At 46.2% G+C, this 18,587-nt stretch overlaps 1 protein-coding gene across 1 annotated transcript; it reads left to right on the top strand.

Annotated features, from left to right (window-relative positions):
* Positions 1-2,863: 2,863 nt before the first annotated feature.
* LOC138976686 (potassium channel subfamily K member 18-like) lies at positions 2,864-17,424 on the top strand. Its single transcript, XM_070349560.1, has 3 exons — positions 2,864-3,567; positions 5,178-5,388; positions 10,813-17,424. Exons 1-3 carry the CDS (start codon positions 2,929-2,931, stop codon positions 11,895-11,897), a joined length of 1,935 nt encoding a protein of 644 aa, XP_070205661.1. The 5' UTR covers positions 2,864-2,928; the 3' UTR covers positions 11,898-17,424.
* The last annotated feature ends 1,163 nt before the right edge of the window (positions 17,425-18,587 follow it).

Raw genomic sequence — 18,587 nt, 5'->3', positions numbered from 1 at the left:
GAATTATTTAAGACATATCAAGAAACAGAATAGGATTTATGGTCACATTTACGCAGTACTTTTCTCAACCGGTAAAGATCACGGTTATAGCAGTAAATTAACCAATCGTCATGCTAACTAACTATTAACAAGCAGCATTTAATTACACTAAATGGCGTCGGTTTGATAAAACGGTAGCAGGCATTACATTCACACAACCATGTGACCGTTGAATTATTCAACTGTGCGACTCTAGAAGCCTGTTTAGGCACACTTTGTGGTCTGGCAAGTGGGCCAAATTATTAATAGCTATGGTTGGCTCTCGAGTGCATGTTATTGTGTGTTCTACGACACATTATCATCCAATCAGTGCTAATAGCGTGCGTCGTGTGGGTGCATCTTCTGGGAGTGAATGGTTGGGTTTGGGGCTCTGTATGTATGTGTTTGCGCGTGTGTGTGTGTGTGTGTGTGTTTGTTTGTGAGTGTGTGTGTGTGTGTGTGTGTGTGTGTGTGTGTGAATCTACATGTAAAGTTTCATGAATATCTGTCCAGTAGGTTTCATGGAATCGCTCTACTTACACACACACACACACACACATACACACACACACACACACACACACACACACACACCACACACACACACACACACACACACACACACACACACACACACACACACACACACACATATCCTTGTGATTGCTAGCATTTCCGATTCGTTCCGCATACGTGATGAGAATGCGAAATGTTGAATGAAGGAGACTTGCGCCGGAATTTTCTGCCATTACTATACGATAATGTCTTGCGATAACAAATATCTTCATTTCATCAATTTATGCCACCTTCAATTTTCCTTGTCGTTTATTCCCAATAACTCTTTTATATGCAAGCTCTTTCCCTTGGGGATTGTTATAAATCCTTCAGATGGAAACGTGGTTTTTAATTCGCTCTTCTTATCGTGTATCTTTCACTCACAGGAATTTCACGCAAAAACAGCTTGCTTCTCAAACTCACGACTTTCATTATAATTGAACTGTTTTGATCTGAAAAATCAAGTCAAAGATGCGTAGGTAATGTTAGAAATGGCAGGGCTCCCCACGGACGCCACTCCTAGTGCGTCCCAGGACCCCAACTTTTAATTTTTAGAGGGTCCAGGGACCCCCACTGCAGAAATTTAGAGGGTCCAGGGACCCCCACTGCAGAAATTTAGAGGGTCCCAAGGGTCCAAATGCCGAAAAGTCCCAGTGTACTTGTAAAACATTGTGGTCACGTCTAGTGTACTGCGAAGTGTGTTTTTCATTGGAATAATTATTCTAGGTGGACATGACAATCCAACAACACCTTGATGAATGGAACACACTCGCACACACACTCGCACACACACTCGCACACATGCACACGCACTTGGTTTGCCTGTTCCGTCAGGTACGCAATAGTGGACGATTGCAGTCTGGAAATTGTATCTACGGTACGCATGATAAAGGAAATTTAGTGCGTCCGAGGACCCGCTTTTTTTAAAGTCTAGTGCGTCCCTCCATAAATTTCTAGTACGTGTTTTCGGCTTCTAGTGCGTATAGGACGCAGAGACGCGCGCTCTGGGGAGCCCTGGAAATGGTGTGTTTGTTCAGCCATAAATATGTTCTGTAAGCCCTAATATTATTCAAGAGGTATGCACTTCTTCTTCTTCTTCTGCGTTCGTGGGCTGAAACACCCCCGTACACTCGTGTTTTTGCACGAGTGGATTTTTACGTGCATGACTGTTTTTACCCCGCCATTTAGGCAGCCATACGCCGCTTTCGGAGGAAGCATGCAGGGTATTTTCGTGTTTCTATAACCCACCGAACTCTGACATGGATTACAGGATCTTTTTCGTGCGCACTTGGTCTTGTGCTGGCGTGTACACACGAAGGGGGATAAGGCACTAGCTGGTCTGCACGTAAGTTGACGTGAGAGATTGGAAAAATCTCCACCTTAAACCCACCAGGCATGGCGGGGATTCGAACCCGCGACCTTCCGCTTTGAAGGCCGGCGTCTTACCACCAAGCCATTGCGCCCGTCAAGAGGTATGCACTAAAAGTCAGTGATCGCGTTAGGTGTTAAAGGCACACTCGTCCTCGTGCAAACTGCTCGGCTCACCATCTCATTTTCATTTTTTTTTCATTTTCATTTTCATTACTTTATTGTCCCATCGCTGGGAAATTCGGGTCGCTTCCTCCCAGTGGAAAGCTAGCAGCAACGGAGTCGCGCTACCCAAGTGTCTGCGTGTTTAGGTGTATTCAGCCACCTGCACTTTTGGCAGAATGACCAAGGTCTTTTACGTGCCATTGTGATGACACGGGGGTGGGACATGGCTTCCGTCTCTGGGTCTGCACATAAAGTTGACCCGTGTCCATCTCAGGTCTGGCCAGGGTTGAACATGGCATAAGAGCATCCCCCACCGTGGTTGCATACCAAAAATGGGCAGTAATTATGGGTGCACTTTGTGCACACTGAGAATTCTTGTAATGAATGGATTTCGTAAAAGCGATAGAAATGTTCCGCCCTGCACAGGAGGAACGCGTGCTGCTACTCTTTGGTGTGTGTGTGTGTGTGTGTGTGTGTGTGTGTGTGTGTGTGTGTGTGTGTGTGTGTGTGTGTGTGTGTGTGTGTGTGTGTGTGTGTGTGTGTGCAAATGAAAGGATGCTCGTATCCCACGGATATGTATACACGCATGCTTAGAACTATGGCGATTGAAAAGATGATTTAAACGAGTAAACTCTAACATGATTCATTTCGTCCAAAATGGGTGCACTAATGTTTTTGCAGAGTTTATAATTATGGTATGTCACAGTGTATGTCTAACATAATAATCATCAACGTTTTCCTCCACAGCCAGATTCAACTCTTCCTGACTGCCTTCCAACAGCCACCGAGACACACGCAAAAAGGAGAGCCTTGGCGTTCACCATGGAGAATCATCTAGCCACGACGGAAGACTTGGATGTGGAAAACATGTCAGACAAGAAACGGATCACCCACGGCAACAACGCTGACGACGACAGTGTCAGCGATGAAACAAAACCCATACAGAACGGATTTTCGGACACGAACAGCGACGACGACGAAGAAAACGTTCGCCAGAAGCGCTTCATCAAAAGCCAATCACAACCCGCCGATTTTGCCCCCGGTACCGAACCAGACACCGACACCGAAGGTGACGTCATTCCCGTCACTTACGTCAGCAACCACGAACGGCCGAAATCAGACTCGGACATCCCTTTTCCCACGAACCCTGGTCCTCCTCTTCTTCCTCCTCCTCTCTCAGCTGCCCCTCCTCCTCCTTCTCAGCCAAACAAGAAACCCCCGAGCACCCTAAGAAGGCGCATGAGAAGCATACGCATGTCACGCTCTCATAGAGAGACGGTGAAGAGACACGCCAAGAACGCCACGAAACAGTTCCTGATCTTCCTGGTGTCGCACGTGGGGCTCACGTGCGTGGTGGTAGCCTACTCCATCATGGGCGGCTTCATCTTCATGGCCCTGGAGGCCTCCAACGAAAAGGAGAGCCGGACCCATATCCAGGAGATACGGGAACGCCATGTTAAGGTACTAGAGGTGGAAATGGTAGAAATATGGATGATGATGATGATAATGATGATGATGATGATGATGATGATGATGATGATGATGATGATGATGATGATGATGATGATGATGATGATGATGAGACAACCAACGAGAAGAAGAGCCGGACCCACATCCAGGAGATACGGGAACGCCCTGTTAAGGTACTGGAGGTGGTAATTGGGGTGTGCACGTTAAAGATCCCACGATTGACAAAAGGGTCTTTCCTGGCAAAATTGTATAGGCATAGATAAAAATGTCCACAAAAATACCCGTGTGACTTGGAATAATAGGCCGTGAAAAGTAGGATATGCGCCGAAATGGCTGCGATCTGCTGGCCGATGTGAATGCGTGATGTATTGTGTAAAAAAAATTCCATCTCACACGGCATAAATAAATCCCTGCGCCTTGAATATGTGCGCGATATAAATTGCATAAAATAAAAATAAAAAAATAAAAAAATAAATCCCTGCGCTTAGAACTGTACCCACGGAATACGCGCGATATAAGCCTCATATTGATTGATTGATTGATTGATTGAATGGCAGAGATATGGATGATGATGATGATGATGATGATGATGATGATGATGATGATGATGATGATGATGATGATGATGATGATGATGATGTCACCAATAAGGAGAGCAGGAATCACATCCAGGAGATACACTAAGGCAATGTTGAGGTTTCCGGCCGCCATACATTTTTAAAATGCCATCAATCTCAGACAATCAGGTATGGAAATAGATAGAGTCCTAAAGAGGATAAACGTACTGGGTGTATCGACATCAGATCTGGAAAAAGCAAGTCATCATAGTCATCAACGTTATTTTCCGTCTGATATTGAACATGACAATTAAGACGACGTCATCCTTTATGATGCTGATTGTAATGACGGTGGTGGCAATTTGTAGGAGAGCGACGACAACAACTATAACGACATGAGCTTTGCTGCTGTAGGAAATTATGATGACGAAGACAGCAACGAGAATGTTGAGACGATGACGACAAGGAGAAGGATAATAGTCATAATGATAACGATGATGACGACGACGATGAAGACGATCACAACAATGACAACAACGAAACCGACGTCGACGACGACGATCTGCCACTGACGATGACGTCAAGGGGAAGGATAATAGTCATAATGATAACGATGATGATGACGATCACAACGATGACAACAACGAAACCGGCGTCGACGACGACGATCTACCACTAAACAATAACAATCCCCCCCCCCCCCCCGCGCACCCCCCCCCCCCCCAATGTTCATTGTACAAGATTTATTGTGAGTGGTGCATCTATTGCATGGTTTTGTCAATAAGCGGATAATGTGTTGCTGTAAGTTTATTGTTACGTTATTTTGTTAGGATGTATGTATGTATTCGATGTTTAAATAGTATAGTTTTATTGATAGTTAATATGTAAAGCGCGGAGAGCATAGTTTACTGTTGTTCGCGCTATATTACACACGCCAAAAGAAACATTTCTGTTTGTTGCACTCAGATAATAAAGGTTTATTGAATTGAATTGAATTGAATATAAGCTGTCATCATTATCATAATTATCTCTATTGATCGACAGGATCTGTGGAACGTGACCCAGCAGCTGAACATCTTTGACCCGGACAAGTGGCACCAGGTGGCGGAGGGCGTGCTGAAGGACTTTCAGAGCGAGATGTACGAGGCGGTCAAGGACAAGGCGTGGGACGGAACGGACAACGTGACCACTGCTGACCTGCAGTGGACATACGCTGGCTCACTGCTCTACTCCGTCACTGTCATTACTACAATTGGTATGTGTGTATGTGTGTGTATGTGTTGGGTTATATATATATATATATACGTGTGTGTGTGTGTGTGTGTGTGTGTGTGTGTGTGTGTGTGTGTGTGTGTGTGTGTGTAAGACGTCGGCCTCCTAATCGGAAGGTCGTGTGTTGGAGTCCCGGTCGCTGCCGCCTGGTGGGTTAAAAGTGGAGATTTTTCCGATCTCCCAGGTCAACTTATGTGCAGACCTGCTAGTGACTTAACCCCCTTCGTGTGTACACGCAAGCACAAGACCAAGTGCGCACGGAAAAGATCCTGTAATCCATGTCAGAGTTCGGTGTGTTATAGAAACACGACAATACCCAGCATGAGAGATGTTCAACGTGCGGGCTACTTCACCTGCCTTGACCTCCCACCAATTCATTGTAAAGCGCTTAGAGAACGTCAAGCGCTCTATAAATCTCCTATATTATTATTTATGTGTTTATATGTGTTTGTGTGAATGTGTGGAATGTGTTTGTAGGACTGAAAAAGTCGCCGAACTTGCTTGCTGGCCGCCGCGCTGCTACTAATGACTTCGGTACTCGCTCTCTCTCGGACTCCCCCTTATCGGTTACCATTGTTTCATTCCAGATGGCTCTCCTTCACTCATCACCTACCCCCTGCCCTCCAACCCTCTTCCATTCCCCGCATTCGTTCCCACGGGACTTGCTATCACTTCCCCCTGCATTACCTCTACACCCCCCCCCCCTTTCCCGCATATCTGTCTCGTTTAAATAGAGTTTATTGTCGCTAACCGCTCCCTCTAAACTCACACTTAAACTACTCACTAATGCTCCCCCCCCCCCTCCCCAGCTGCAATTGTCGAACACCAGGCAACTGTCACTGACTAACACACACACACACACACACACACATCGTCACACGCGCAGACACATACACTGACATACACACACACACACACACGCGCGCGCACACATTTTACACTCACGCTTCCGTACCAAAAAACGTATAGCCAAGAGGTTCATTGGTTTGGGCCAAGTAACGAGGGCAGTTTACTTCAGAGAAAAATACCATCTGACAATGACCATGAAAGATAACATTGTTCAGAGATAAATCCCAAATAGGAAGTTACACTCGTTATTCCGCCCAATTCAAGAAAATAGTATTATTAGTTAGGAGTGTTATGTTGTACTAGTTGAAGGGGTTTTGCGGACTATATGCAATCTATACGAGTCAATCACCTTGGGCGGCAGCTGATCTAAGTAACCTAAGTAAGCAGTGCTTTTCCAGTCCCCCATCACCTTAACTATTTCACCCGGCACGCCACAACTCAACGCCCACGCGGCGCCGCCCCGCCGGAAACTGTGACTAGAGAAATTCCCTCCAGCAACAGCAGCAGTTACACGCAGTCTCTTATTGAAATCAGATCCTTTGATCGGAAAAACCTGCGCCTTGGGGCCCATCGGTCCCAACACATGAAACATCTCAGTCACTGCGGACACTGGACATAAAGGATGTGAAGGCATTGCAGGAAGCTTTATTTCCACGGAGCGTTCTTTACGCTGAATTGTCTTACTCCATTGAAAAGTTATTGACACACTGTCCGTCCCCAAAATCACCACGCGATCTCGTGTAAGCTGCTTATCGGGATCAAAATTCCCGTTGTCCTGGAACAAGTTTGATTTTCGGAGAACTCCGAAGAAAAGCACCAAACACGCCGCCCAAAACACAATGTCTTCTTTACAAAGAAAATTCAGCTGGCGCTTGATAATATGTAGTAGTTCAGGAGTGATTGGGGTTTTCTTGTTTACAGCACACCCTTTAGATTTCTCAATGCCTTTAAGAGTGGTCTGTACATACCACGAGTCTTTAAAGGGGTGCGGCAAACCACTTTCCAGATGAAGGATGCGAATAATGTTTATGTACTGTTTAATGGACGACGGTTTTAAGCGTCTGGCTAAGTACGCTGCGTATTGCGCAACAGTCTGCTCGTTCACAGGCACTGGCATTATGTCCATCTCCGCACAGAAGCGTAAATACGAGGTGAGGTGAGTGCGATATGTCTTCTTGGTGTTATCAGAGAAGGCGCTTGCCCTGTAATCCAATACCTCTGCTGTCAGCTGAGCGCCCAAGCGGGATTCCTGACCTGGAAAGAAGGAACACAAGGGCTTGGTCAGACATATGGTCACACAGGTTCACGTTGGGGGGTCTCCCCCGGTGCCAGAAAGTCAACAGCCGCACTAATTCTTCGCGCCGCCTGGGCTCGTGAAGACGTGAAATAGTGTCAGCCATAATGTTTACACAACCGGCCACATGCACCGCCGCAATGCTACAGTTTACTTTAGCACATTCCCATGCCATTTTCCGAAGTAAGCTGTTGACATACTGATTAGTAGATCTGCCCTTATTGATAATCGCTTTTGTCACAGTACTATCAGTATGCACAATCACTTCTTGTCCGCACCACATCGGTGCCCATCGTGTCACAGCTTGTAACACAGCACATACTTCTTTAAAGTTTATGTGTAAATCATTCGCTGCCGGCATGTCTTTTTCAAAGTAGGTGTACTGCCAGTCGCCTTGCCAAAAGGCACCTGCTGCAATATTACAAGCGTCCACATGGACATGCTGTTTTGCATTGTGGAAATAATACACTGTTCCATTAAATACATGCATAAAAGAAAGCCACCATTGCACATCTTTCTGGAATTCGCTAGAAAGCTTTGCTTTGTGCCGCTGCTGCTGTAGGGGTTTGATTGTGTCCAGTATCCGCCGCAGAAAGAATTTTCCTCCTCTGACAGCTTGACAGGCCCAATTAAGAGAACCCGCGATGCTTTGAAGCTGAGTTTTTGTCGCGCGCTTCTTTCCTTGAAATTGCAGTAGTCGCCGCCGCAGTTGCTGCAGTTTGTCACTTCCAAGTGACAGAGTGTTGTTCCGCGTGTCGATGTCGACTCCAAGAAATGTGATACGTTGGGTGGGCCCCACCACCTTCTTCCAGCTAATGTTGAAGCCTAGTTCCCTCAATAATCTAATTAAAGAGAATAACATGTCGTTGCACTCCTCTTTTGTTGCTGCTACTAAAAGAAAATCATCTATATATGCTAACACACCAGGCATGCCTCTCCTGGCCATGCACCTGCGAATCGCCTGTGAAAGTCTATGGAAATGTGACGGTCCAACATTGCTACCAAATGGAAGTCGACTGTCAAACAAATAAGTCGGTGTCTTTTTTCCTTTGAAATGCCACTTGAGTCCCGTTACACAATAATCATCCGGACTGATGCACACTGAGCGATATGCGGACTGCAAGTCGACTTTGGCACACCAATAATCTGTCTTCGCTAAGGCGCACGCATCAGAGACTGTTTGAAACTTCACCGACTCAGGGACGGAGTAATCGTTCATTGCCCTACCTGTTGGTTTGCTGGCGTCATGAATTAGCCTAACGCTACCATCTTCTTTGGGGATCGCGGCGAGTGCGCTTACCACCGTTGGCTTCTTACTTGCCATTATATAATTTCCTTTCGCTATTTGATCTAACAGTTCTTGTTCTACCACGTCACGATGATCGTACGCTGATTTATGATTGCTTTGTTCTGCCGCTAACACACATGTTTTATGTTTTTCTGTTACACGAAAACCGTGCTGTATACCGTCTAACAAAAATTCTCTGTCACAATCGCCCTCTAGCACTGAGTGCCACATTTGAGATTTTGCACTAATAGATGCATGATTTCCTAAAAACGCACAGTTATGAGGATCTAATTGAGGGAACGGGCTGGAATAGGTGGGGCCTACCGTTGTGTTGTCAGTTCGCTGCGCTGTATCCTAGGCATTGGTGTTTGCTGTCGCCTGGTGGTCTTTGCCGGGGTGCTCCTTTCCACACGTGTCACACACGTGTTCGAACCTGCAGCGGGACCCGTAGAGGCATGTGCCTTTGTTTGTGTACTGCAGGCACACCTCCTTCCCACTGGGTCCCACAGGTCGTCGAATACCGCCGCTTCCCGTCGTGGCCTTGCCGCTTTTGTTGCCAGGAACTTGTTGGGCACGCTCACGGAGAATCACTGTGGACAGGTGGGGGTTGGAGGTTCCCCAAGCAAACCCGCTGGTAGACTGGCGCTTCCTGTACTCATCATCATAAAGGAGCACCGACTGCCAGGAGAATCTTGCGCCGAGCTCGCCCACCATCTCTGTATAACCGAGGTAAGCTTCGTGGTCGAAGTCCACGGTGTTCATGAGTTTTGCCATTATTTTAGCATTTGCCACGATCCAGTGGCAGGGGGATACTTTCTCCAACTTTGGTTTGTTGGCCAGCTTGAGCGTGACACCTCCCCCGAGCGTCACCTCTTCCTCCACCGCCATAGAAGCCGGTACGAAGTCAACAATTCGTAAATAAGTCTCACCTGGTGAAGCAGACTGTATGGCCATGTTGCCAAGAAGACCCTGGAGCGGTGCCACTTGGTCGGCAGCACGCAACGGCCCTCCCCCGTACTTCTGTTGCAGGTCTGCCACTGCCGCTTTTAATTCCACTATGTGGCCTCGTTTTAACTTAAGGCTTTCCAGGTCCTTTTCTCCTGCATATTTCAAGGCACTGAGGCTTGTGAACTCCTCTTTTTCCAGAACCTCAATTACAGGTTGGGGCAGATTTTTTGCCCAAGAAGTAAAATTGAACTCCATGGTTTGCAGGACTGAAAAAGTCGCCGAACTTGCTTGCTGGCCGCCGCGCTGCTACTAATGACTTCGGTACTCGCTCTCTCTCGGACTCCCCCTTATCGGTTACCATTGTTTCATTCCAGATGGCTCTCCTTCACTCATCACCTACCCCCTGCCCTCCAACCCTCTTCCATTCCCCGCATTCGTTCCCACGGGACTTGCTATCACTTCCCCCTGCATTACCTCTACACCCCCCCCCCTTTCCCGCATATCTGTCTCGTTTAAATAGAGTTTATTGTCGCTAACCGCTCCCTCTAAACTCACACATTATTATTTATGTGTTTATATGTGTTTGTGTGAATGTGTGTGTGTGTGTTTGTGTTTGCATATGTGTGTGTGTGTGTGTGTGTGTGTGTGTGTGTTATTTTCTGATTTGTTTGTATGTGTATCCTCATCTGCAGATCAAAATACAGAACCTTTAATTGCCCAAGGTTGGGAATTTGTGATGACATTGCGGTTAAGAAACATTTCAATCCAGCCATATACACCAACACACGCATCATTTATACAAACTGATCAACAACATTAATTCAAAAACAACACTGGACAGCATACATTTAAAAATACATTCACTAAAACTAGCAGTATACACTCAAAGCTTCCTCGCCTCAAGTCACACACACACACACACAAGCACGCGCACACACGCACGCACACACAAAGCAAACTCGCACCATAAAGAAAACATGTTATCGAACAGAAAAAGTGATTGTCCACTGATGTATCTGCCCGTGCAGGCTACGGCAACCTGACGCCCAAGACTGTGCTGGGACGGGTTGTGACCATGCTGTACGCGGTGATAGGCATCCCCATGACGCTGCTATGTCTCACCAACATCGGCTCCTTCATGGCGCGCTGCTTCAGGATGCTGTGGAAGCAGATCGTCTGCAAGCCCTGCAGGAACCACATCCGTCGCCGCTCCATGTACCGCGCCGCCAAGCAGAAAGCCGCCGCCGCGGCCTACGTCGCCAGCCTCGCTAAGCAGAAAAGGGGTGTGGCTAACGCTAGGGGCGTGGCCATAGGGAAGGCGGGGACAGAAGGTGGGCGGAGCTACGACGAAGGCGCCTCCGACTCTCCAGCGGCTGTCCATGACGGGACGTCTCTTCTAGGGAAAGGCGGAGGCGCGAATAACTCCCCGCTCCCGTCAGGCGATAGCCGTTATATGTTAGGGTTCGAGGGTCTCACTGCAGGAGAGTCGGTGTCCAGAGAGCTGCACAAGAAAGGTCCACCCAGCGACTCCAGCGACAGGACCGTCATCCCGCTCACAGAGTCTCCCCGCTCCTCCATCCCTTCCTCGGCCAGACACGAGCAGCAGCACCAGCAGCAGCCAGCTCGCGAGGAGACCGAGAAAGTCCAGGTCACCGACGCAGAAAACCCTGAGATCACCATCACCGCCACCAACCCTTGCAGCGACCCGGACCTGGTGCTAGAGAACGACGACATGCAGCGCGCTCTGAAGCACACCATCTCGGTCTCCTCCCAGCCTGAGGTGGTCCGCGTGCCCATCATGGTCTGCCTCATCATGGTGGCTGCTTACATCAACCTGGGCGCCGTGCTCTTCTTGCTGTGGGAGGACTGGAGCTACTTTGACAGCTCCTACTTCTGCTTCATCACCCTCTCCACCATCGGCTTCGGGGACATCGTTCCGGGCTTCGAGCACGACTCGTGGGGCAACCAGGCGAAGCGGGTGTCCTGCACGCTCTACTTGCTCTTCGGTCTCGCTCTGCTGGCCATGTGCTTTGAGCTGATTCAGTCCGAGTGCCGCCAGAAGTTCCTCACCCTGGCCCGGGCTATGGGCCTCAACGGGGACGGGAGATCGTGACACGCTTTGCTGCTTCTTCATCTAAGCCCCACTCCTCTTCTGGTCTCAAGAGGAACAGTTTTCTTAAGACTTTGATTTTGCTTAAAGGCCAAAATCAGCCGCGCGGCGGATGAAGCTCTAGTTTTTCGTGCTGGCCACGTTAAATTTAGCTCTACGGCCTTCTTCTATTGCAAAGTCTGCTGGAGGCGGATGTGCGGTTTTTGATCTTTAGCTTTAAAGCCAAAATGGCCGCGCGGCGGATGTAGCTCTAGTTTTTCGTGCTGGCAACGCTAATTTTAGCTCTGTGGCCTTCTTCTTTTGCAAAGTCTCCTGGAGACGGATGTTCGGCTTTAAGGGTCGCGGGGGTTTGAAGCTATCAATGTGACAAGTAACTAGCTAACTCACAACAACATTGCAAGAATAGACTCTGTAAAAATGTAAAGACTGTGACCTCCTTTCGTTGCATTGATGACGTTATATCGAGCTTACTCGATGTCCGAAGGCCCGCAATGGGCTTTAATTAATAACATTCTGCAAACTTCCTTGACCTTTAAAAAAAGGAAGAATGAATCTGGTGCGAAGAACCCCTCCAACGTCAGTGAAATAGAAACAATAATAGAATCTGCTTCGCTCTCCCAGTGGATTTCATTGTGCTCTTTTGCCATCTACTGTGGCCATGGATGGCCAAATCGTCCACCCGGTCGCCAGGGGCGAGTAAAAAATCCGCCGGGCTAGTTGAAACCGCCTGGTAACTCGCCCGGCTGGTCAATGAAAATTCTGGTCAAATGCGATCCTTTTGGTTGTAATAACGGTTTTTTTTAAGCCATATAAATTCTGCAGATCAACTGTGGTATGTACCGGGCCAGCGACATTTTTGCCGGGCTAGTGACTTTCTTGGTTTAAACAATGTTTTATTAAATCAAACATGGTACAACAATACAACGATAAACAATAGGGACACGAACTCAAGCGAACGCTTATATTACGCGCCCTACGTAGTTACAAATTAACAAAAATATTATTTCGGACAAACATTACTTATAAACTATGGAACTACCTAGGTCAACAGCATAGTTGAAGCAAACCAAAAAGAACAGGAAAAAGCTGGCAGGAGGAAGAGGGGGAGGGTGGAGGTGGAACGAAAGAATGGTAGGTACATATGAAAGATGAAGGTGGTTAGCGCATACAAAAAGAATATACATAGTACATTGTAAACTGTTTTTTCTTTATTTGGTGTTTAACGTCGTTTTCAACCATTCAAGGTTATATTGCGACGGAGGGAAGGGGGGAGACGGGATAGAGCCACTTGTCAATTGTTTCTTGTTCACAAAAGCACTAATCAAAGATTTGCTCCAGGGGCTTGCAACGTAGTACAATATATTACCTTACTGGGAGAATGCAAGTTTCCAGTACAAAGGACTTAACATTTCTTACAGACTGCTTGACTAAAATCTTTACAAACATTGACTATATTCTATACAAGAAACACTTAACAAGGGTAAAAGGAGAAACAGAATCCGTTAGTCGCCTCTTACGACATGCTGGGTAGCATCGGGTAAATTCTTTCTCGTCCCAACCAACATGGGACTCCCCCTAACCCCCTAAGTGACTTTCTTGAAGTTACTCGCCCGGCTGGTGAATAACAATTTTGAGATTTGGCCACCCCTGGTGGTCAAAGCTGTGTCAATGTGGACGAGTGACGGGCGCAGTGGCGTTGTGGTAAGACATCGGCCTCCTAATCGGGAGGTCGTGAGTTCGAATCCCGGTCGCTGCCGCCTGGTGGGTTAAGAGTGGAGATTTGTCCGATCTCCCAGGTCCAATTATGTGCAGACCTGCTAGTGACTTAACCCCCTTCGTGTGTACACACAAGCACAAGACCAAGTGCGCACGGAAAAGATCATGTAATCCATGTCAGAGTTCGGTGGGTTATAGAAACACGAAAATACCCAGCATGCCTCCCCCGAAATCGGCGTATGGCTACCTGAATGGCGGGGTAAAAACGGTCATACACGTAAAAATCCACTTGTGCTAAAAACATGAGTGAACGTGGGAGTATAAGTCCATAAACGAAGAAGAAGAAGAAAATGTGGACGAGTGGTTCAACTGTGCTGGAACTCAGTGGAACTCTTGGGAAGAGGTATCTGCAAAAACTGGTTCTCTGCCACCTTTAGGAACTCCTTCACTGAATGAGCTTGTTGCTGTGTAGTCTGGCATGCAATCTAATGCACACACAAGCTCATCTTGAACATAAGTGTTGGGTTTAAAGTGTCTAGTGCTGTTTTTCGTCCCGAGAGGTGACAAAGAGATAGCTTGGTTGTCATAGATACAGACACAAACACACACATTGCTTCCACAGGCGGGTTAAATTGCAAATGATAACTCCGACAGAGTTAGTTGCGAAGATCTCTGTTGAGCGTTCATTGCATGTACAGAGAGTTCTCTGTACGAAGTCTAGACTTCGACGTCCGATCTGTGACTGGTGCGTGGCAGTGCTAAGTGAGGTTTCGCCCACGAAAACCTATTTGGGACTTGAGCAAGAATGTTTGACAGGATGATAGGTTTGTTTTCATAGCTAGAAATGTCATGTAGGATGCTCTAGGTTGTTTTCACGGCTAGAAAATGTCATGGCCCGAACTTAATAACTTTGCATTAGTCTTGAAGTCAACTCTGTACCAGGATGCTGACTAATTGGTTTTAGGAAGTTTCTAAAGAGGCCCGGCGTTGCAGTTTATTGTGGAATGTCACTGTTAGCGACACACTTACGTGTATAATACTCGTATAATGACTATTCCATGCAGGCACAGAACGTACGTTATCATTTGGTAGAATGGTGAGATTGAAACAGTAATGCAAACAAGCGATGACATGCAGTTAAGATTTGTTTTCTTAAAAAATGCCCAATGTCACTTTTTGACTAGAGGTTTAAGTTCAAGAAAAGTCTTGAAACCCGTTCTGCGTCAGTGGAAAGTAACGGCTGTTATGTTTTGTAACAGATTATCAGTTGTCAACTGATTGTGAGGTTGTGTCTTGAGAAACTATTGCGGGTTTGTTGAAATAATGTCAGTGGACAGTTATTTCCCGCGTTCATGGCTTACAATTTGGAAATCGGGTGACTTGGGTACTGGGCTGAGGGGCACGACATAGTTACCATCCAAACGGGAGCCACCCGCCGAGTTTGATGGGTTAAAACTGAGATGTGTTGTGATTTCAACGAATCAGAACCCGCGGTTTGTTCTCTCCCGTTTGGGCGGCATTAACTTTTGGTTGGTGCAGCTCCGCCCTGGACCGGCACGGTTGGCCTAGTGGTAAGGCGTCCGCCCCGTGATCGGGAGGTCGTGGGTTCGAAACCCGGCCGGGTCATACCTAAGACTTTAAAATTGGCAATCTAGTGGCTGCTCCGCCTGGCGTCTGGCATTATGAGGTTAGTGCTAGGACTGGTTGGTCCGGTGTCAGAATAATGTGACTGGGTGAGACATGAAGCCTGTGCTGCGACTTCTGTCTTGTGTGTGGCGCACGTTATATGTCAAAGCAGCACCGCCCTGATATGGCCCTTCGTGGTCGGCTGGGCGTTAAGCAAACAAGCGAACAAACATACAAACCTCCGCCCTGGAGACCCTGCTGTCGTCTTGTGCCTACCAATTACGGCAGGTCGTTCGATCCATGATTTGGGAATGATGAATTTGCTTAACACATAAATATGCAGACGAGGACTGTGTATTGAAAGGCTAAACCCTCGAATAATTGCGGACTTTGGTTTTGAAACCTGAGACATGATTTTAACGATGGGTTACACGAACAGTGAATTGTGTACTCGTGTGAAAACCACGTACTGATTGGATGGACACGGTTGAATGAATGGACACAGACGTATGTCTTACAATGCTGTGAAATACAGATGTTTTATGGGACACTTGCGACTGTGGCGTTACTACTTCCATCACTTTTGGTGATATATGTATCGTGTTTTTGTATTAGATTTACATGTTTACGCGTGATTCCGTTATCAGTTCAAAAAGTGAAGAATGTATTGTTACCTCTTTAGTCGCTTCTTGCATACTAGAACATGTAAGCTTACCCTAGTTGTGTACTTTAAGTTTGTAGCATGCATTGAAATGGGGCATATACAATCCCAAAACAGTTTAAGAAAAAAGAAATTTGGTAAGCCATGTTACTTTTACCATTCAGTTTACTTAGTTCGTATATTCCACGTTCTTTCAGACAACCAGCACACGCACGTATGTCATTTTTCGGAGATGGGATATTTACGATCCCCAAAGTGTTGTATAAATTAAATGTGTTGGGCAGTAACTTGTCTTTTATCATTCCATGTATTTGGTCGACACGTTCCACATTCTTTCAGATAATCGGCAAACAAATGTATCATGCGTTTTGTGAATAGCAGTTTGTACAATTAGCTGTGTTGATTGTCGCCCTTGAAATATTTAATTAATCGTTAGAAATTCTAATTGTACCACTGTGGTTTCGGTCTGCGTTTGGCGTTCATCTACCCTAAGCAGAATCATGTTTTCCTCTCTCATTTTCATGTTTATTACTTGATTGTCCCATTGGACATGGATACAGTCTCTGTACGGAACGCGGATCGTATCAACTGATGCATCCCAAACCAAGAATTTGATGCATCATTTTCACAATTTGATGCATCGTTTGGATACATCAGAATTTTCGGGTTTTCCCGGAAAGTGCCGAGCAAAAAGAAAAATTTGAACCGGAATACGAAGCGAAACGAACGTCGGAAAACGAAAGTTTGAGTCGAAGGTCAAGGGCGTCAAAACTTCGTGTGCACAGAAAACAAACCACAAACAAAACAAAAAATGCCTTAAAATGCATAATGTGGGACTGGGTGGCCGAGTGGTAACGCACTTGCGCTCGGAATCGAGAGGTTGCGTGTTCGACCCTGGGTCAGGCCGCTATTTTCTCCCCCCTTTCCTAACCTAGGTGGTGGGTTCAAGTGCTAGTCTTTCGGATGAGACGAAAAACCGAGGTCCTTTCGTGTACACTATATTGGGTGTGCACGTTAAAGATCCCACGATTGACAAAAGGGTCTTTCCTGGCAAAATTGTATAGGCATAGATAAAAATGTCCATCAAATACCCGTGTGACTTGGAATAAAGGCCGTGAAAAGTGAATGTTCGCCTAACAGGCTTGAGGTTTGCTGGTCGATGTGAATGCGTTATATATTGTGTGTAAAAAATGTTTGTTTGTCTGTCTGTCTGTAAAAATTTCCATTTCACACGGCAGAAATTAGTATGTAAAGCGCGGAGAGCACTATTAACTGTGGTTCGCGCTATATAAGCTCACCATAATAATAATAATAATTGTCAGTAAGTACTGGTGTCACATGACTGATGTGAACCAGTTGATTGGCTAATGGCGATGCGCTAAAACTGTTAGCGCACTCTTGGAGTGCGCTAACTTTTCCACAGAGCGTATTCTTACGCCCTTTGCCTAAGCAAGACTGTGCTCTCATTATCAGAATTAATGAATGACATGTAGCTTATATTCTCCACAATACCAAATGACCATAAATTCCCTGCTTCTCAATTAAAGCAGAAGTGGGTTTTTTTCTGACAGATTGCATGTGCCTGTGCCAAAGTGCGGCTGCCACTGATCTAAAAATAGAAGCCGCTGCGTTTCATCTAATTCTCGCCGACTTGCATAGATTCTTCTCATATGCCGTGTTAGTGGCATGTAGCTTATCATCCACATTACTAAATGATGAGTTAATATAAAATTCCCACCCGCTAGCAGAAAACACAAGTGTTATTCCGATAACGTACCAGCTAGACCAGTTTGGAAGACTGACTCGATCGACTCTGCCAGTGTCATTACGTAGCCGCACTGACTACACTGAAATACGACAGCATCAGTTCAGTAAATGAATGGTTTCCGAATTATTATTTCAAGGCAAGAACAATCGTAATCGAAAACGTGTAGGGTTCAGAACGTTCTTACCATATATAAGACTTATTACCAGCGTGCCTCGTGCGTGCAGACTCAGTGGCAGTGCAGACTGCATGCAGTGGTTTGATTGCCCTAGCAGACGACATAAACCCCACTCAGCAAATTAACATGTTGGGCAAATGTGAACAAAAAAACGATGGGAATATAATACGTGTAGGGTTCAGAGCATTCTTACCGTTCACATGTAGTACCAGACTCCCCGATGAGTAAAGATACCACACGAGAAACATGCCACATTTATTTTGGAAATGTGCTTTCCGTCGACCGTGGCAAGGGGCAAAACTCTGCACAGTCAATCTGTCGAAGCTCGATGAAGGTTTCAAAACCAAGAGCACAGTCCTTTCTCCGAGTTTAAATGAGGTCTCTATGAAAGATCATCACTTTTTAGCTTAACGCTACACTGGAATTTACCAACAGAAATTAAAACAAGAGTTTGCGTGTGACGAAAGCACGACACACTTGAGACAGCCCACACAAAAGTAGATCCAGTGACACAAACCTGACCACACAGTCACGCCTATCCAAATGCGCGTTGCAAAATGTGCTTTTTGAATCTTCTTTTTTCTTTGGCGGTACTGACAATATCGTTATTGAAACAATCCCAGTGCACTAAGGGATTTATAGAGCAAATCTCGAAAATAATTATTGAACTCAGCGCTATGCGCTTCGTTCAATAATGAATTTTCTCGATTTGCTCTATAAATCCCTTAGTGCACTGGGATGTCTCAA

This window comes from Littorina saxatilis, linkage group LG9, assembly GCF_037325665.1.
Source record: "Littorina saxatilis isolate snail1 linkage group LG9, US_GU_Lsax_2.0, whole genome shotgun sequence".
NCBI lineage: Eukaryota > Metazoa > Mollusca > Gastropoda > Littorinimorpha > Littorinidae > Littorina > Littorina saxatilis.
This window is presented reverse-complemented; position numbering and strand designations above follow the sequence as displayed.